This window comes from Pelophylax lessonae, assembly GCF_965119305.1.
Source record: "Pelophylax lessonae genome assembly, chromosome: 3".
NCBI lineage: Eukaryota > Metazoa > Chordata > Amphibia > Anura > Ranidae > Pelophylax > Pelophylax lessonae.
In genome coordinates this window covers 47231990-47254178 of record NC_138770.1, presented here as the reverse complement: position 1 = coordinate 47254178, position 22189 = coordinate 47231990, and the positions used below count along the sequence as shown (strand labels likewise).

Below are 22189 nucleotides of genomic sequence, written 5' to 3'. Positions count from 1 at the left end.
CCTTCATCTACACCCCCCATGCAGTATAACCCATTGACGTACCACTAATTTCGCTGTTCCTACCATCATTACAGTACTATTTTGCAATTGCCTGATATTGTTTGCTAGCAATTTTCCCTTCCTCACAGGTGGGTACAGCATAAGCTAATATTTTCAAGGATCCTCCAGGGTTTATTGCTCATGCTATATGTGATAGACAGAGTGCGAAGGACCAACCCTAAAAAAAAACACTCCATCCACCACCCCCCCCCCCCTTTTTTTATCTCTCTCCTCCTCCTGCCTCCATTTGTTTGTTCTACTTTCTAACACCCTCTGATTTACAATTGTTACGGCCTCTGGCTGGGTCATATATCCTTTGCAGTCCATCTAGTTATTTACTATTTGCTACTGAAATCACTCTTGTTGCAATATTTTCTTGTTAGGCTAAGAATCACTTCAAATCCGTATCCTTGCTATGGGTCTCTGAATTTGGGTTCAAAGCTTTTTCTTACTTCCCAGGAATACTCATGGGTCATGTCCACTTCCCCATCAGCACATCTTCATCACATTCTTACTACCCTCTTTGAGCCCCATCTTCACCTCTTAGGCACAGCCTCAGGGCAACCAAAACAATCTTTAGGTGAGAAACCTCTACATTTTTGCACCTCAACGGCACTCTCATACTAGAGAACATGCCTAAAGCTCTCTGCTGGCTTTGGTTGACGCCCCATCATTATTACTACTGACCCTTGCTCACAGATATCATATCCCTACACACGGGTACTGGTTGAGTAACATCCTGTTAACACCATATTAAGCTCCACTGGCCATTTATATCCCCTGGCCAAAGAGCCGTGTGGTAGAGTACCACTGGCATTGACATGCTATCCTTTGCTTACTGGGTATTTCCGACAACATGAATCCCCTAAACAGGTCCAAGAACTCGAATGTGACAGCATATTGCTCATATAATGCTTATCCTTGTTGGCTATGTTGAACACTCGTTGTTGTATGTCTTATATTTAATACCTCTGCTTCTCTGCTGAGTCCAGCCAAATACAGTAGCTTGGATGATAACTACTGCTCGTGATACCGGCATATTTGTATTTCCAATCTCTATTTGCATTTCTAATCTCTAATGTTCAGTCCTCTTAATTCTTCAATAGTTTTTCCATCTATCCGATATCCTGGTCTCCCCCTGTGCCTTATCTTGCTGGGTCTGGATCCTTCACTACACACCTGTTTCTCCATCACGTCCTTACCTACTACCTCCCCACCCAGAGGATTCCTTGAATCTTCGCTGACGCACACCGGGGTAACTCGACCATTTCAGGTAAGGTAGCTGGTCTGACCTTGCCCCCCGGCTTACCTCCCCCTGCTCCTCTTATTATTACTACATTAGCCCACTAATCCCCCTACTGAAACGTTAGCTATCCCACCCCTCTCTTCTACTTTCTCCCTTTCGTTCCCCCTTTTCTCTTTACTCTATCTTCTACATCTCACATCTACTATCTTACTCCATAGCTTACTGTTTGAAAAAAAGTACCCCCTTCCAGTGTCCGAACCTGTAAACCCCTGCAAACACCTCCTCCAGAAAATCTTTCTATCCAACAATGCCTGCGACTTTACCCTCTAAATCCCTTACCTTACAAATCCTCTCATTAAACGCTAAGGTACTAAATATCCCAGAAAAAAGGTCTCAGGTCCTAGCTCTAATGAAAAGTCATAAAGTGGATATAATCTACCTGCAGGAGATATATTTTAAAACTGGCTGCCACCCTAAGTATAGCAACCAGGACTACCCACTCGCCTAGTACGCAATCAACCCGCTAACAAAATCCAAATGTGTCTCCATCTTAATTGCCAAAAATTGCCCGTTGGAAATTACAGACTCAGTAGTAGATCCAGAAGGGCAATATCTATTTCTCAACGGTCGCCTTTCGAAGAGGCTGACTACGCTGGCCAATATTTATGCCCCAAATATGAAGCAGGTCCCCTTCTTCCGGAAGATAGCCACCCGACTTTCCACGTTCCAGTCGGGATATTTATTCTTGGAGGGGATTTCAATGTTCCTCTCAATCTTATACTTGATTTATCTACTGTCTCTTTTGTTCTAACGTATAGGGCCTTAAGCCAAATTCTCTCTCAACGACATGACCTTCTATTGCACGATACGTGGCGTACGCAACACCCCAACGTAAAAGACTACACCTTCTTTTCTCCCCCATTACAGAGATACTCTAGGATTGATTATTTTTTTCTTACACATCGTGATCTCCCCCTATTATCCAATACGACCATTGAACCTATGTTCTTGTCAGATCACCACCCTGTCTCTATTCTGCTCACTTTCCCTGATATAGTCTGTTTGAAAAAAAGTACCCCCTTCCAGTGTCCGAACCTTTAAACCCCTGCAAACACCTCCTCCAGAAAATCTTTCTATCCAACAATGCCTGCGACTTTACCCTCTAAATCCCTTACCTTACAAATCCTCTCATTAAACGCTAAGGTACTAAATATCCCAGAAAAAAGGTCTCAGGTCCTAGCTCTAATGAAAAGTCATAAAGTGGATATAATCTACCTGCAGGAGATATATTTTAAAACTGGCTGCCACCCTAAGTATAGCAACCGGAACCTATGTTCTTGTCAGATCACCACCCTGTCTCTATTCTGCTCACTTTCCCTGATATAGTCGAGAGGACATCAGTATGGCGTCTTGATGCTTCTCTGCTTATGGATACAATGAACCTTGACCACATCCAGTCACACCTTGAATATTTATTTTCCACAAATAACACTCCTGATTTGCACCCTTTAACCCAATGGGAGGCACACAAGTGCACCATTAGGGGAGAATTCATCCATCTTGCCGTTAATCGGAAAAAAACAGAAACAAGCGTACAATAACTCCCTGATTGACCGGATTAAACTCCTAGAAAAACCCCACAAAAAATCTAGAGCCACCCACATTTTACAAGAGCTCACCAAAGTAAGATCACTCTTATTAAATCAACTCAATCTAATCACTAAATGTAAATTTGCACTATCTCAGAAACTCTTTTATGAACAATCCAACAAGAATGGAGCTCTGCTGGCGAGAACCTTGCACGCCAAGAGAGCTTCCACTACTGTCAGACTGATTCGGAGATCAGACAATTCTACCTCCACGTCCAATGCAGATATTGTGAAATGTTTTGAACTATATTATACCAAATTATACAACCTATCAAACCTGAGCCATCACCCAACTCTGTCTACCTCTAAAGCAACCATCATTCAATGACACCTCTGTCACTAGAGATGAGCAACAATCTCGAGGGTCTCATTACCAGGGAGGAACTATCCCAAACTATTAAACAGCTGAAGGCAGGGAAAAGCCCAGGACCAGATGGCTATTCAGCTGTATACTACAGATCCTTTGAAGCCATCCTTTCAACTCCCTTTCTCGCCGCCTTCAACTCACTCACCGCATCATCCCCCCCTACACATAGACTCCTTGAAGCCCACATCACAGTGCTACCCAAAGAAGACCACTCTGAAATCTCTAACTATCGCCCAATTTCTCTTCTCAACGTAGATACCAAACTTTTCGCAAAAATCATAGCAAACCTCATACTCCTTCTTGTGCCATCATTGGTGTCCACAGACCAAGTTGGATTTGTCCCTTGATGTGAAGCAAGGATTAATACCGTCAAAGCCCTCAATATTCACTCTTGGCTCACGTCTACTAAACAACAAGGATTTTTTCTTTCCCTAGATGCAGAAAAGGTGTTTGACAGAGTGGCCTGGGACTATATGAGTGCAACACTCACATTTCTTGGAATTGGAGATAACTTGCTTAAGATGATACTAGCACTATATTCCACTCCAACTGCACAGGTAAGAGTCATCGGCCACCTGTCAGACGCCTTCTCCGTCCACAGATGCCTGAGGGGGGACATGATAGCAATTTTTAAAATATCTCAATGGGGATCTCAGCTTAGAAAAAAAGCTGTTCACTCGAAGGGATTGCATGAGGACTCAAGGGCATACAATGCGATTAGAGGAGAAGCGTTTTAACCTCAGACAACGTGGGGGGTTCTTTACTGTTAGGGCTACAAGATTGTGAAACTCTCTACCACAAGAGGTGGTTTCTGCGGGTAGTATTGTGGCTTTCAAAAGACTCTTAGACGTACATCTCAAGGATCAGAACATTCAGGGCTATGTGAGATGATTACAGCCACACACACCTACACAGGTTGAACTGGATGGACTATTGTCTTTATTCAACCTCACCTACTATGTAACTATGTAACTATATATAGGTAACAATGGTACACACCAAGGCTGCCCCCTCTCCCCACTCCTATATATCCTGACACTAGAACCTTTCCTTAATCAGCTTCGCCCTAATAAAAACGTTAAACGCATAGTAGTACATGACCGTGAATTTAAAATAGCTGTCTTTGCAGATGACATCCTTTTATTTCTCTCTGAACCACATATTTCCCTCCCAAATCTTCTACAAGATTTTAAACTCTTCCAAAGTATTTCCAACCTGAAGATCAATTTTGACAAATCTTATGCCCTAAACATATCACTCCCGACTGACACTGTCACCCAATGTCAAAATAACTTCCCCTTTATTTGGAAACCCAGGTCTATTACATACTTGGGTATCCAACTCCCGACGACTCTCTCTGATTTATTCCCATTGAACTTATCATCTACTATGACCTCAATTAGGGAGGACCCACAGAGATGAGATTTGGCTTCCTTTTCGTGGTTTGGTAGATCCACCATTATAAAAATGAATGTTCTTCCAAGAATCTTATACATTATGCAAACTATACATATCCATCTTCGAGCCACCTTTTTCGCTATGTACAAGGCTACATGCACAAAATTTCTCTGGCACAATTGACACCCACGGGTGAGCTATGACCTACTGACACTACCTAAAACAAAGGGAGGCATAGGATTACCTGATATTTGGAATTACCACGGAGCATGCGTGCTTGCAAAAATAGTGGATTGGAATACTCACGCTGGGACTAAACAATGGGTGACTCTAGAAGACGCTATATCGCCAATTCCGCTGGCTATGCTGCCCTGGCTACCTCTGAAGCATGTCCCCCAATCCCTTCTTGACCAGCCTTTGATAGGTCCCTCTCTACGCACCTTCCATTAGATGAATGCTAATTTTTCCCTCTCCTCTACTCCTGCTCCCCTGACCCCGCTTCGTCTTAACCCGGACTTCCCGCCCGGGATGTCAACCAGTTTCCTTGCTGCTTCGTGGCCACATGAACATATCCTGGCCAAACACTTCTTTTCCAAAACGGAACTCTTGACCCACAACCAGCTTTCTTTCTGTATGTTAAATCATAGCTTTCCCCTATGGACATTCTTGCAGGTTCGTCACTTCTTTTCACACACGAATCCTAAAAACTCTTGGATGCGTCCTCTCAAACAGTTTGAATCTCTTTGTTCAGAGGACTCTCCCCAAAAACACCTTATTTCCAATATATATTCCTTGCTATTTGACAAGCATCCTGTAACAAATAAAATCCTTAAAACTTGGGAACGTGATCTGCAACTAAATCTCTCTGACACCCAATGGCAACGCACATTTGACATTATCCTCAAAGGTTCATCTAATGTCTCGGCCCAAGAAAACGGCTACACAATCCTTACGAGATTGTATAGGGTCCCAACCCCCCTTTATAAATGTAACTCGTCCATCTCCAAGCTTTGTTGTAGATGTGGCCGGGAGTCGGGATCCCTGCTTCACATTTGGTGGTCATGCACAAAAATCCAAAAATTCTGGAAAGAAGTTCATGCTACCCTCCTCAAAATATCCACGTCTGATCTGGAATACTCGCCCTCACAGTATCTACTACATCTCAATCCTAAGGAAAACCGCACATATTTCAAGTCACTGACCATGCATATGATCAACGCTGCCAAGATGAGTATTCCCATACTATGGGGTAGAACTCGAGCCCCCTCCAGCTTGGAATGGTTTCGTAGAATTGACAAAATAGCCAAAATGGAGGAATTAATAGCTGTCTCCGCTGACAACATCTCTTGGTCTTGTTGGTCTCACTTTAGATCCACCCCTGAATATACCTGCATTATAAATCCCCAAAACTGAGAACCGGAATAGGTATCTAAAAATTTCCTGAAATCCTTGTCACTATCCACTTGTCATTTCCTTTCTCTGGGTTTTTCTTTCCTTCTCTCTTCCTTTTTCCTCTATGTACCCATCTGATGTTGGACCACTGGGACAGACGAGTGGTAGTGGGTCACGAATACAGGGTATGATGGAGGCCAGTCCAGGCCCCCCTGCTCCGACTCGCTCCACTCTAACACTCCACGACTCCACATCCTTTGCTCTACCCACTTTCCTATTACCCCCGACATTAGCATTTGCCCACTTACCTCGTGCTCTTACTAACTCCCTAGATCTAGGGTGGATAGGGCGGCTGGCTGTCCTATCCATCGAACCCTGCAATAACGTTATTATCCAGATGACAGACAATATCCCCCTACATATTTCCTTCATATTCTCTATCTGTTGAGACACTGCCCTTTATCTTTCTTTACTCTTGAGAGTCAAATAACCATATTCATGTGCAGTAATATCCACTGTGGGAACTTCCCCACTCCTTCTGTAACTCTCATTCTTTCCCAACCCCCCTCTTACCTGTTCTCTTGTCATCAGTTCTAACCATTGAATTGTGTTATTTTCTGCAATGTTAGCTAAACCTGAAGTAATGTCGTTCAGTACTTATACCCTGTTCTAGAACTGTTTTTCTATAGGTGCACTTTTTTCAATTTGGTCCATGATCTAATCCTTTTCCTTTCATTGCAATACTGTAAGGCTGTTATTCTAGACTATGTCTCTGTTAATGACTGTTCTTTATGTGTACCGAGTTGCAACAAATTTAAAAAAATTCTTTGAAATAAAAAAAATAAAAAAAAACTATAACCAGGGCTTTTTTTTCTCCAAGAATAGGTGCAGGTACTCCCCACTTCTGTGTCACCCCTTGTCTCCACCCCCTACCCACTCCGAGTGCTGTCCTTTGGTTCCACCCTCTACCCACCTCCCAGTACCCCCCCCCCCCCCCCCTTTAGAGAATACAGAACCAAGTCTCATGTTGTTGTTTTAGGTAATTTGTATAGAATTTGTTAATGATAACTAGAAAAGCAGTAAATAAGATCCCCTGGAATCAGCAACAATAGACCCCCCACCCCAACAATAGATCCACCCCAGCAACAATAAATCTTCCCCTGCAACAATAGAAAAAAAACTGTAAAAATAGATCCCCTGCAAACAGCAACAATAGACCCCCAACAACAATAGCCCCCCAGCAACAATAAATCCTCCCCTGCAACAATTGTCCCAACTAATAAATCCTCCCCTGCAACAATAGCCCCCCCCCCCAACAAAATGCCATCCAGCAACAATAGATTCACCCCAGCAACAATAGATCCCCCAGCAGCCAGCATCAATAGGCCATTCAGCTCACCCCACTGACCCCAGCACCCCTTTACCACTGCATACATTCAGACTGGAGGTGCCAAAACTGTGGTTGTCGAAGTCTGCAGGTGGGGGGCATTTAATGTTGAGAAATGTAAAGTAATGCACTTGGGCGTCAGAAACACGAAAGCAAGCTACTCACTAGGGGGGGAACCTCTGGGTGAATCTAAGATGGAAAAGGACCTGGGGGTTCTGGTGGACAACAGGCTTGGCAGTGGCATGCAATGCCAAGCCGCTGCAAGCAAAGCCAACAGAATACTGGGTTGTATAAAAAAGGGGATTCACTCCAGAAATAAAGAAATTATTCTACCACTCTACAAGACTCTGGTCCGGCCACATCTGGAGTATGCTGTCCAGTTCTGAGCACCGGTCCTCAGGAAAGACGTGCTGGAACTGGAGAGAGTCCAGAGAAGGGCAACAAAAATAATTAGGGGAATGGAGGGCATCGGCTATGAGGAAAGACTACAAGCACTGAACTTATTCTCTCTGGAGAAGAGACGATTGAGGGGGGATATGATATCCATGTACAAATACTGTACTGGCGACCCTAGCAGAAGGAACAAACTTTTTAGAGAAAGGGAATACAATAAGACACTGTAAGATTCTGGTACCTTCGGTACCCTTCCAGCCCATTTCTTCCGCATTGCGTTCCACCATTTAGGTAGGTGGAACGCATATAGCTACCTGTCCCTTTAATTCTCATGACGTCATCACTAGGCGCCGCTCTGAGCGGCTATTTCAATCGCCGGCTTTCACTCACAAGGTGTTCGTGCAAACCGCTTGTTATACAGCCTTGTCTGACGCTGCCGAAGCCTCCAGCTATTTCCCCAGTATCTGGATAGACCGGAGTCTCGCTACTTGATCCTGTATCTCGCTACTGATCCTGTATCTCGCTACCTGATCCTTATCTCATTACCGGACCCCTCATCTCTCTAAACCAACTAGTCATAAGTACCCCACAGGGGATTCCTTCCTATCAACTTACACTATCTACTCTTGCATACTAAAGACTGTTTCTATCTATGCACTACTATTTCTATCATCTGCACTGTTACATAGATTGCTAGCTCTTGAGACTACCATCTATATCCTTACACTGAGTTAGCAATTCCTGTACACTTCATCTGCTGTCCCCTACCACCTGTTATTTGTACATGATTGCTAACCTATCTGCATACTATCTATCACCATCTGCTAACACTCCTGAACATTACTATTGAGTGCCTATCATTACTCACGCCTGTCCTTTCAGCACATCACCTCTATACTATCGTATACAACCTATCACTCCAGGAACATCTTATCTGAGTGCCTGTATATTTGCATGCTGAGGCAGGCTGGGCCACAATGATGAGTCTGGAGAGTTGGATATGGTGATTCAACACATCTCTACACGACTACTGAGTGGAAATTCTGCAGCTGCAAATCCAGTTCACTAAACAAACGCCGGAGCATTACAGATTGCACGAACCCGAAAAAAAAAATGGATACAGCAGAATTAGCCACTCATGTGTTACAACTAACACAAAAGGTAGATGCATTAATCCTTTCCCTTGCCGAAGTGAAAAATGAAAATCAGACTTTGAGACAGCAGATAGCCCGTGTTTCACAGCTCACTGCTGCTCAACCTTCTGAGCCCAAAATAAACCCTCCTCTAGTGTTTACAGGTGATCGAAAAAAATTTTGTGAATTTAAAAACGCATGTCAATTGCTTTTTAATTTAAAACCTTGTACTTACACTACAGACCAAATTAAAGTCTGCACCACTATCTCACCACTATCTCATATTTGTCGGGTGATCCACGGGCTTGGGCAGACTCTCTCTTTGAGAAAAATGACCCTCTTCTTAACTCCTATGCTTTATTCTTAGCAGAACTCGCTAGCTTATATGAAGACCCAAATAGGCAAAGTACTGCTGACAGCCAATTGAGGGCTTTAAAACAAGGAAGGAGACCTGTTGAAGACTTCGTAGCAGAGTTCAAAAGATGGACCCTTGATTCAGGGTGGAATGATGCATCTTTGCGAACCCAGTTCAGACTCGGGTTATCAGAAGCCGTTAAAGACGAGCTCGCCCGAGCGGATTTACCTGGCACTTTGGATGCCTTAATACAACTCAGCATCAATATTGACAGGCGACTGCGAGAAAGAAAGGCTGAGAAAATGGGAGTACCATTATCCAATCATTCTCGGGTTTCCCCCGTTGACCCTACTTCTATGGAGGTAGGAACCATACGCCCACCATTATCGTCTACTGAACGAGCCAGGAGAAGATCTGAAAATCTCTGCATGTACTGCGCCTCCCCGGATCATTTGATAAGCATCTGTCCCCTTGTCCGCAAAAAAGAGGGTGAGTGTTCACATGTCTTGCTGGGGGGGATTAACGACTTCTTTTTCTAATCCCTATCTTTTTATTCATTTGACCTTACAGTGGGACCACAATAGGATCACCACCAAGGCTATGATCGACACAGGATCTTGTGGGAACTACATTGACACTATATTTGTTGCTTTAAATAAAATACCTATTATTTCAAAATCTAAACCTGTCTCTGTTAGTTTTATTAACGGTATTCCGTTATCTTCTGGTCCAATTACCAATCAGACACAAGCACTCCTTGCTACTGCTAACGAGTCTCATGCTGAGACCACCACTTTTGATATATTACCTTCACCACATTTTCCCATTATTTTGGGACTTTCCTGGTTACACATACATCAACCAATCATTGATTGGAAAACACAGACTTTAACCTTCCCCTCTCACTACTGCGAGACCACATGTAACCTTCAATCATATAAAAAAATCCTGTCCATGGTGTCAGATGAAATTTCACCACCACCATGTTATCAGGATCTATCAGAAGTCTTCCTTGAGAAAAATGCTCAAGTATTGCCTCCCCATAGGGACTACGATTGTTCTATTGATCTACTCCCTAATAGTAAACTACCTTTCAGTCATGTTTATCCTCTTTCTCAGGATGAACTTTCTCATCTCAAGGAATACTTGGATGAGAATTTAGCGAAAGGGTTTATTAGACCCTCTACTTCTTCCACAGCTGCAGGACTTTTCTTTGTCCGCAATAAGGATTTAAGTCTCAGCCTATTATTGACTATAGGCAATTAAATACCATTATGATTAAGGATCGCTATCCTTTACCTCTCATTCCCGAACTCATTGAACAAGTGCGCGGAGCTACCTACTTTTCAAAATTGGACCTAAAAGGGGCATACAACCTCATCCGAATCCGTAATGGGGATGAGTGGAAGACGGCATTCAGATCCAGATACGGATTATTCGAATATCTAGTGATGCCTTTTGGGTTGTGCATTTCAGCGATTCATAAATGACATCTTCAGAGACTTACTTGATGTTTGTGTTGTGGTATATCTGGATGATATACTCATTTATTCTCAGTCCTTGTCCGAACATGTAAGACATGTAAGACTTGTGCTATCCAGATTACTCGCACACAATTTATACGTAAAATTGAAAAAATGCCTATTTCATAAGGAAGAAGTACTATTCCTAGGATACATCATATCTAAGAACGGTATCAAGATGGATATGAGCAAGATATCGTGTATACTGGATTGGCCTGTACCAACAACTCGTAAGGCATTACAACGATTCCTTGGATTTTCAAAATTCTATAGGAAGTTCATCAAGAACTTCTCTTCTATTGTGAGACCGCTCACACAACTTACAAGTGTAAAGAAACCATTCAAATGGTCTGAAGAAGCAAATAAAGCTTTCCGCTTGTTAAAATCAAGCTTCACTTCTGCTCCCATACTACGCCATCCAGACCCATCCCTCCAATACATCCTGGAGGTAGATGCGTCAAATATGGCTGTAGGAGCAGTTCTTTCCCAACGACCAACGAATACTTCACCACTCCACCCAGTTGCTTTTTTCTCTAAATCACTAAGTAGCCCAGAGGTGAATTACCCAGTGGGTGAAAAAGAGTTGCTTGCCATAAAACTGGCACTAGAAAATTGGCGACATTTACTTGAAGGTACTCGATTGCCAATACTCATATATACAGATCATAAGAATCTCCAATACCTTCAGACCAACAAGACTCTTTCCCACCGGCAGGTACGTTGGTCATTATTCTTCCTAAGATTCAACTTCCTAGTGACCTACACGCCTGCAGACAAAAACAAAAAAGCGGATGCGCTCTCACGGCTAACCGAAGATAACTGCGCCGAAATCCCTTCACTTCCTATAATACCCCATGACCGTATTATTGGTGTTGTTCGTTCCTTGAAGGAAGAGATTCTGCACAGTATAGGACTGGATTCACCACCACCACAACTAAGTGCTGATGCAGAAGGCTTCCTCTACTTTAACGACAAACTCTACATACCTCCTGGTATGGGTACCAAGATCTTGGAATTATCACATGACGTACCTATGGCAGGACATATGGGTATGACTAAGACATTCAATTTGCTCACCAGGCAATTTTGGTGGCCTGATATGAAGACGTCTGTACAAAAATTTGTTTCCTCATCTTCTCTGTTTGTCTGAAATTTTGATGGAATCCCGTAATGAAAGCTAGCTCATTGGATTTTTTGTTGGGGGCATTTTTCTTTTGTAGAAGTTCTTCTCTATTGATATTTAATGTTTTATCCCTTGTCATAATTAACTTCTGTCTGTCATACCAGTACTGTCTATTGTTTTCTAACATTTTTTTTCATCCAAACTCACAGAGAGAGGAGTAAGGACTTCAGATGTTCATAGAAACACTTACAGTCTCCTGATCCACTTCCATGTCATGCAGTGCAAATGTGGCCTTTAAGCCACTTATATCACTGTGTGTGGCAGAAGGTCTCTGGGCATTTTCCAAGATAGTTACCAGGACCCTTCCAGAGCCCAGCTTCTTTTCAGCTCTTCCCTCCAGCAGATGTTATCTCCATGGCACTCCATCTTGGATCAGTTTCCTCCTCAACCATGCAGGACAGCTAATAGTCCAAGTCCAGGCCTCCACTTAAGAGCACATGTTGGGCCTTCCACAGGGAACAGGCCTATAAGGACAGACTACTAACAACACCCTTCCCCAGGCCTAACCCTGGGAGGAAAGGACCTCTCTTCCTGGTCAACCCAAATAAGTATTCTGCTCCCCAGCATGCATCACTGGGGACAAGATTATTGGCCAGAGAAGGACACAAATATTCATATTACAGCTCTATTGCCTCTCCCCTCTGTATTAATAAAAACACTCTATTATAGCAGGGAGGAGCAAACAATCAGACCGGAGATAAGATCAATCATAGGGAAGCAGCATCCTCTACCAATTCAGCATTGGCTGGAAAAAGAAAGACAATAATAAATGTAATTGATACTATGGCGGCTACATACTGATCGTGAAAAATGACCAATAAAATAATTAAAAGCTAAAAAAATGTTCAACCAGAATCATCACACAGCTTCCTTAACCACTTGCCGACCAGTCACCATACCTATACTGGGGCAGGTCGGCTCTGTCCCCCAAAATTACGTCCCTGTATGTTGTTTCGCGGGACAGCTAGTGGGGGCGCGCACGTGCTGCCGGAGGCATGCAAACATGCTGATTGGCCACAGAGGGAGCCAATCATTGAGTCCGACAGCAGTGATGTCCGCTGGGCACCTGCAATCGCTCCCCATGGAGACAGAACGGCGGTCTGCCGATTTAAACACGGCAGACTGCTGTTCTGTCAGTAATCAACACAAAGATCCTGTGTTCCTCTTATTTAGTAACTCAGGTCTCTGTATTCATGCAGCAATCCCATCCCCCATACAGTTAGAAAGCACCCCCTAGGGACACATTTAACCCTTTGATTGCCCCTGGTGTTAACCCCTTCCCTGTCAGTGTCATTAGTACAGTGTGAAGATGGTACAGCGCCACTAAATGGAACAACTAACTGAAGAAAAAAGAGGTGAACCAAAGTCCATAAGTCCATGTAGAGGAAAGATTCTAATGCTGAAAAAGTGGCCACAAATCCAACAATAATCTTGAAATGGAGTTTCTGGCAGATATCACACAATCAATAAAGGGTGTACCCTTACCGGACAGTTGGACCCCCTGTTACGGAAGGTCAAACAGGCGTGCGAAGTCAGTCACCAGAGACAAGTAAACGTCCAAATTCCTCTCTGAACAGCCACAGAACATCCGGGTAGGACCATGGAACCGGCAGACCTCAATGGACCCCAGGTGTACATAAGGGATGACCTCTATTCATCCATAATTAGGAATTAATTCCTGATTCCCACGGCCCTTGAGCTGAAATTTCACATCAGGTCAACTTTAAAAGTGCATACAGTATATTGGCTGATGCCCCCTGCAGAGGTATGGCAATGGGAGAGATGGGATCAGGCAGAGGGATGGTGGTGGGAGAGATGGGATCAGGCAGAGGGATGGAGGTGGGAGAGATGGGATCAGGCAGAGGGATGGAGGTGGGAGAGATGGGATCAGGCTGTTCACCTCTTTTTTCTTCAGTTAGTTAGTTGTTCCATTTAGTGGCGCTGTACCATCTTCACATAATTTTTTGGTTTGATATACTTTGTACAAGCAGCCTTTTTAGCATACTGTTCTTTGTGCGCAGCTTTCTTCCTATTATTGTATCATTAGTACAGTGACAGTGCATATTTTTAGCACTGATTACTGTAGTAATGTCCCTGGTCCCCCCAAAGGTGTAAAAAAAAGTCCGTTAGGTGTCCGATCTGTCCACCGCATTGTCGTAGTCCCGCTAAAAATTGCTGATTGCCGCCATTACTAGTAAAAAAAATAAATAAATAAATAAAAATGACATAAATCTTTCCTCTAGGTTGTAGACGCGATAACTTTTGCGCAAACCAATCCAAATACGCCTATTGGAATTTTTTTTTACCAAGAATATGCAGCAGAATACAAATTGGCCTAAAAGGATGAAAAAATTGGATTTTTAATTTTTTTTTTTTTGGGAATGTTATATAGCAGAAAGTAAAAAATATATATATTTTTTTTAGAATTGTTGCTTTCTTTTTGTTTATAGCGCAATAAATATAAATTGCAGAGGTGATCAAATACCACCAAATGAAATCTCTATTTGTAGGAAAAAAATACATCACTTTTTTTGGGTACAGTGTCGCACGACCACGCAATTGTCAGTTAAAGTAATGCAGTGCTGAATCAAAAAGAATGGCCTGGTCGTTAAGTGGGCAAAACCTTCCAGGGCTGTAGTGGTTAAGTGAATATAAGCTGCTAGCATTGTTCACAATCCCACTCATGTGCTAACTAAATCCATACACAATAAATGTGAATACTAACTGACTGTATAATAAGAATATAACAAAATAAAAAAAAGTGCATACAGTAATCCCCCGCTACATCGCGGTTCAGTTTTTGCGGTCCCGGTAATTCGCGTTTTTTTTTGTAATGTTATTTTACTATATAAATCATTAAAAATGAAAGATTTTTGTGTTTTTCATAGCTCTTGCTCTGTCTCTAAGTATCTTTTATGTGTTTAAATGAGTTTCTATTGTTTTAACCACTTAAGCCCCGGAAGATTTTACCCCCATTCCGACCAGGGGGTATTTTACAACTCGGCACTGCGTGACTTTAACTGACAATTGTGCGGTCATGCAATGTGGTACCCAAACGAAATTTACGTCCTTTTTTTCCCACAAACAGAGCTTTCTTTTGGTGGTATTTGATCACCTCTGCGCTTTTTATTTTTTGCGATATTAATAAAAAAAGAGCGAAAATTTTGCAAAAAAATGACATTTTCAACTTTGTCTTTTAAAAAATATCCAATATACTCAATTTATGTATTTTTTTTTGGCCAAAATATATTTAGCTACATGTCTTTGACAAAAAAAATTCAATGAGCGTATTTTTATTGGTTTGCGCAAAAGTTATAGCGTCTACAAACTATGGTGTAAATACAGAAATTTACGCAGCTTTAATTTTTGACTGCCTATCTCATTTCATGAAGTGCTAAAATGGCAGGGCAGTACAAAACCCCCCCAAACTACCACTTTTTGGAAAGTAGACATCCTAAGGAATGTTCTGAGAGGCATGTTGAGCTCATTGAATATTTCATTTTTTTGTCACAGGTGTTTGAAAAATGACTAAAAATTTTTTTTTTTTTTTTTTTACACAAAGTTGTCATTGAAATGATATATTGCTCACACATGCCATGGGTATATGTGTAATTACACCCCAAAATATATTCTGCTGCTTCTCCTGAGTACAGGGATACCACATATGTGGGACTTTTTGGGAGCCTAGCTGTGTACGGGACCACAAAAACAAATCCCCACCATCAGAATTTCAAAGGGCTTACATCTTTCATTGCATTTTCTCACTACCTCTAACGGTTTAGGAGGCCCTGAAATGTCAAGATACCACAAAACCCCCCCAAATGACCCCATTTTGGAAAGTAGACACCCCAAGCTGTTTGCTAAGAGGCATGGTGTGTCCATGGAATATTTTATATTTTACCACAAGTTTTGGGAATATTACTATTTTTTTTTTTTAATTTTTTTTTTACACAACGTTGTCACTAAAAGATAAAATTCTCACACATGACATGGGTATATGTGGAATTACACCCCAAAATACATTCTGCCACTTCTCCTGAGTATGGGGATGCCCCATGTGTGAGACTTTTTGGGAGCCTAGCTGTGTACAGGACCGCGAAAACCAATCAACACTCCCAGGTTTTCTAATGGCGTAAATTGTGCATGTCACCTCTGCACTACCTGTCACAGTTTCGGAGGCCCTAAAATTCCAAGATAGCACAAACCCCCCCCCAAATGACCCCATTTTGGAAAGTAGACACCCCAAGCTATTTGCTGAGAGGCATGGTGAGTCCATGGAATATTTTATATTCTGCCACAAGTTCCGGGAAATACATATATATATATATATTTTTTTTTTTTTTTTCACAAAGTTGTCAGTAAATGAAATATTGCTCACACATGCCATGGGTATATGTGAAATGACACCCCAAAATACATTCTGCTGCTTCTCCTGAGTACAGGGATACCCCATGTGTGAGACTTTTTTGCAGTCTAGCCGAGTACAGGTCCCCGAAACCAGTCCCCGCTTTCAGGCTTTCCAAGGGCGTAAATTGTTGATTTCACTCCTGACTACCTATCACAGTTTCGGAGGCCCTAAAATTTCAAGATAGCACAAAACCCCCCCCAAATGACCCCATTTTGGAAAGTAGACACCCCAAGCTATTTGCTGAGAGGCATGGTGAGTCCATGGAATATTTTATATTTTGCCACAAGTTCCGGGAAATATATATATATATATATTTTTTTTTTTTTTTTACACAAAGTTGTCAGTAAATGATATATTGCTCACACATGCCATGGGTATATGTGAACTGACACCCCAAAATACATTCTGCTGCTTCTCCTGAGTATAGGGATACCCCATGTGTGAGACTTTTTTGCAGTCTAGCCGAGTACAGGACCCCGAAAACCAATCATCGCCTTCAGGCTTTCCAAGGGCGTAAATTGTTGATTTCACTCCTGACTACCTATCACAGTTTTGGAGGCCATGAAATGCCAAGACAGCACAACCCCCCCCCCCAAATGACCCCTTTTCGGAAAGTAGACACCCTGAGCTATTTGCAGAGAGGCATGTTGAGTGTTTTGCAGATCTCACTTTTTGTCACAAAGTTTTGGAAATTGAAAAAAGAGGAAAAAAAATGCATTTTCCTGTTTTTTCTTCATTTTCCAAAAAAAATTAGAGCTGCAAAATACTCACCATGCCTCTCAGCAAATAGATTGGAGTGTCTACTTTGCAAAATGGGGTCATTTGGGGGGGGTTTGTGCAATCTTGGCTTTTTATGGACTTCAAAACTGTGATAGGTAGTAAGGAGTGAGATCAACAATTTACGCCCTTAGAAAGCCTAAAGGTGCGCATTGGTTTTCCGGGTCCTGTACGCGGCTAGACTGGCAAAAAGTCTCACACATGGGGTATCATTGTACTCAGGAGAAGCAGCAGAATGTATTTTGGGGTGTCATTTCACATATACCCATGGCCTGTGTGAGCAATATATCATTTACTGACAACTTTGTGTAAAAAAATAAAAAAAAATAAAAAAATTTTTTTTCCTCGAAACTTGTGGCAAAATATAAACTATTCCATGGACTCACCATACTTCTCAGCCAGTAGCTTGGAGTGTCTACTTTGCAAAATGGGGTCATTTGGGGGGGTTTTGTGCCATCTTGAAATTTCAGGGCCTCTGAAACTGTGACAGGTAGTCAGGGGTAAAATCAGCAATTTACGCCATTAGAAAACCTGAAGATGTGGATTGGTTTTCGGGGGCGCGTACACAGCTAGGCTCCCAAAAAGTCTCACACATGTGGTATCCCTGTACTCAGGAGAAGCAAAAGAATGTATTTTGGGGTGTCATTTCACATATTCCCATGGCATGCATGAGCAATATATCATTTAGTGACAACTTTCTGTAAAAAAACAACAAAAAAAAAAAAAAATAATAATTTTCCCGAAACTTGTGGCAAAATATAAAATACTCCATGGACTCAATATGCCTCTCAGAAAAAAGCTTTGGGTGTCTACTTTTCAAAAAGGGGTCATTAGGGGGGTGTTTGAACAGTTCCGGCATTTTATACTCAATCTTATCCACACATCACCCACTCTTCTAACCACTTGAAAACCAAGCCTTTTCTGTGCCTTTTTGTTTACATGAAAAAATATTTTTTTTTTACTAGAAAATTACTTTGAACCCCCAAACATTATATATTTTTTTAAAGCAGAGGCCCTATAGAATAAAATGGTGGATGTTGCAAATTTTTTTGTCACACGGTATTTGCGCACAGATTTTCCAAACGCAATTTTTGCGAAAAAAATACATTTTTTTTTAATTTATTGCACAAATACACTATATAATTCCAATTTTTTTGGTAAAATTTAAAAGATGATCTTATGCCGAGTTCATAGACACCTAACATGACATGCTTTAAAAATTGCGCATGCCTGCGCAGCGACAAAAACCTATGTACATTTTTGAAAACCTTTAAAAGTCTCTACAGGTTACCACTTTAGACTTACAGAGGAGGTCTACTGCAAGAATTACTGCACTCGATCTGTCGATCGCGGCGATACCTCACATGCATGCTGCAATTGTGGTTTACATATGACACTAGACCACCGCTTGCGTGCGCCATTGTGCGCAAGCACCGGGGGTAAGGGGGGGGGGCTCAATTTTTTTTTTTTTTTTCTTTTTTCTTTTGCTTTTTTATGTTATTTTGACACCTTTCCTTTAATTTTTTTTTTTTAAATCATTTTTATTGTTATCATAGTGAATTTAAATATCCCCTATGATAGCAATCTGTAGTGACAGGTACTCTTTTTTAAAAAAAATTGGGGTCTTTTAGACTCTAGATCTCTCCTCTGACCTTAACGCATCTGACCACACCAAAATTGGTGTGATAAAATACTTTCCCAATTTCCCAATGGCCCTGTTTATTTCTGGCGAAACAGAAGTCATAAAATGCTCGTAGCCTCCGGCATCTTAGGCCATAGAGATGATTGGAGCCATTCTCATCTCCAATTAGCTCTATGGTTAGATAATTGAACCACCGGCTGCACTCTCGGGTTAACCGGTGGGACAGGAGAGCCAGAGAAAAACCATGGAAGGCTGCGGAAGGCGGCGGTGGGGGGGGGGAGGCCCCTCCCACTGCATGTAAAAGCAGTCTAGCGGCCAATTACCTGCTAGAATTGCTTTTACATGTAAGCCGACCGCTGGCTGTAAAAAACGATACCAAGATGATGCCTAAATCTGCAGGCATCATCCTGGTATAACCACTCAAAGTCCAGCAACGTACCAGTACATTGCTGGTCCTTGTTTGGCATATAGGTTTTTTTTTTTTTCATGCAGCCTGTGGGCTGAACGGAAAAAAGAGAACCTATCAGAAATCAGCACAGGAATAATGCGTAGTATTACTCATCATTAACCGCCCAAACAACCACCCACTGAATTTAATGATGGGTATACACGGCACTATCCACGTATACCAAAATAGGATTTTAACTGCAGTGCTGAAATCAGAAAATCACCACAGCTGCTATCAGCAAAGGTATCCATATATGCTGAGCGCAAACGCTGTTTGTGTCAGAATATATAAAATCAATGCGTGGTAGCCGACGAGGGACCTGCAAGAGAAACAGGTCACAAAAGAATGAAAAAACAAACAAAGGACATTGAAAAAAAGTATAGTAGGAAGGAGTAGAAGGACATATAAAATGACTGACAACAACAGTTTTTGGATCTTCATCATTAACCGCCCAAACAACCACCCACTGAATTTAATGATGGGTATACACGGCGCTATCCACGTATACCAAAATAGGATTTTAACTGCAGTGCTGAAATCAGAAAATCACCACAGCTGCTATCAGCAAAGGTATTCATATATGCTGAGCGCAAACGCTGTTTGTGTCAGAATATATAAAATCAATGCGTGGTAGCCGACGAGGGACCTGCAAGAGAAACAGGTCACAAAAGAATGAAAAAACAAACAAAGGACATTGAAAAAAAGTATAGTAGGAAGGAGTAGGACATATAAAATTACTGACACCACAACAGTTTTTGGATCCTTTTATTTTTCTTTCTAACTGTTCCTTTACTTCTTGATTTGGGAGGGACTGCGATCATCTGCGATCTTCTCTTCCAGCTTGGGTCTCTCAAAATGTCGATGGACATCCAACATCCTTCGAGACCCTGTGTTTATGTGCCCTACACTGTGTCGTGCTGTACCCTACGCTAATAATCCACTAGTGTATGGTAGCGCTCGAAACATTCCCCGATGCAGAGACCAGGTTGGTCAGGACATTTGGGACAATAATAACGGGTGTCACGCCTAAATCCGCGCTTGCTACAGACACGACATCTTCTTTGGGGCCATCTTTGGGTAGGGGTACTCGGGAGGACATGTGAAAAATGCCTCTCATGCAGCCGGCTCACTGCATCTGGAAGGGGAAGTTGGGCAGGCATGCCTCCTGGGTACAGGTAGGCAAGGATGATCTCTTCCTGGAATTCCCGGAAAGATCCAGTTCGTCCTGACGCCCTGTATAGGACAAAGGCGTTCAGCATAGCCAATTGGTATAGGTAAACAGACACTTTTTTGTACCAGCGTCTGGCTTTACGGGCAACTAAATACGGCGCCAAAAGCTGGTCGTTAAGGTCCACCCCTCCCATGTTAAGGTTATATTCGTGGACACAGAGGGGTTTCTCCATAACGCCAGTTGCCGTAGGAATTTGGATCGTCGTGTCTGGGTGAAGGGAGGACAGAACATAAACATCCCGTGTATCCTTCCACTTCACCGCAAGTAATTTGTCCGTTTTCAAGCAGGCTCTCGCCCCCCGACTAAGACGGGAATCTACAAGCCGTTGGGGGAAGCCCCGGCGATTAGGTCGCACGGTGCCACATGCGCCAATTTGTAAATCGAGAAGGTGACTAAATAGTGGCACGCTTGTATAAAAGTTGTCCACGTACAAATGGTACCCCTTTCCGGATAAGGGTGACACCAAGTCCCAAACGATCTTACCGCTGCTCCCTATGTAGTCTGGGCAGTTGGGGGGCTCCACACAGCTATCTTTTCCCTCATAGACCCGGAAACTAACTGTATAGCCTGTGGCCCTGTCACACAATTTATACAGTTTGACCCCGTACTTGGCACGCTTGCTGGGGAGGTACTGTTTCATAGCAAGGCGGCCAGTAAATTTAATCAGGGACTCGTCAACGCAGACAACTTGTTCGGGGGTAAACAAGGCTGCAAACCGCTGATTGAAGTGGTCTATGAGGGGCCGAATTTTGTGGAGCCGATCGTATGCAGGGTCTCCCCGAGGACGACAGAGTTCATTGTCGCTGAAATGCATAAATCGCAGAATTTGCTCGTATCTCGTCCTGGACATAGAGGCAGAGTACATGCGCATATGGTGAACTGGGCTAGTGGACCAATATAGCCGCAATTCACTCTGTTTAGTTATGCCCATGTGGAGGGAAAGGCCCAGAAAGATCTTAAATTCGGAAACCGTTATAGGTTTCCAGCCGAATTGTCTGGCAAGGTGTGAATTTGGGTTGGCGGCGATGAACTGTTGTGCATATAAATTTGATTGATCCACAATAGATCTGTAAAGATCTTCCGTGAAGAACAGCTCAAAAAAGTTCAGGGGCGTAAAACCAGCTGTCTCCACGTGGATTCCAGGTTGGGCGGTGAATGGGGGAAGTACTGGCGCTGTAGTATCAGTGGGTTGCCAATTAGGAAATGCCAGCGCATCAGGGAGGGCACTATGGGCTCTACGGGCCTGTCTTCGAATACGCGGTGGCTGCGGGCCACTACTTGTGCTAGCCACCGCACCAGCTTCAACTGCACTTAGGGGACTCGCCACGTCACCAGGTCTTACTGCAGTGCTGGTTGTACTAGGTCCAGGTTGTACTAGGCCGCTGGCGCTTGCCAGGTCGCCAGAAGGATGAGCGGCACTAGTACCCACACTCTGCTCCATACGAGCACCCTGCGATTCCTGCATCACAACAACTTCAGAATGGGGTCGGGTACGCCTGGGTCTAACAGGGACCCATCTGTCGTCGGAGCTATCTGTCAGGGAGCCGCTGCCGTCATCAGGTTCATATACTGACACTAATTCGGTCATTGTAGCTTCCCCTTCGCTATCAGATGACTC

The 22189-nt window shown here is 42.8% G+C and overlaps 1 protein-coding gene across 1 annotated transcript in view; it reads left to right on the top strand.

The window, feature by feature from the left end:
• Positions 1–22189, top strand: part of LOC309550299 (vomeronasal type-2 receptor 26-like) — a gene marked incomplete at both ends in the record, with an annotated part of 50463 nt that overhangs the window by 1295 nt on the left and 26979 nt on the right. Inside the window, 3 exons of the mRNA XM_082250701.1 lie at positions 1146–1312; positions 3032–3170; positions 3737–3858. Coding sequence (XP_082106827.1) covers positions 1146–1312; positions 3032–3170; positions 3737–3858 — 428 coding nt within the window. The remainder of the gene's footprint in view (positions 1–1145; positions 1313–3031; positions 3171–3736; positions 3859–22189) is intronic.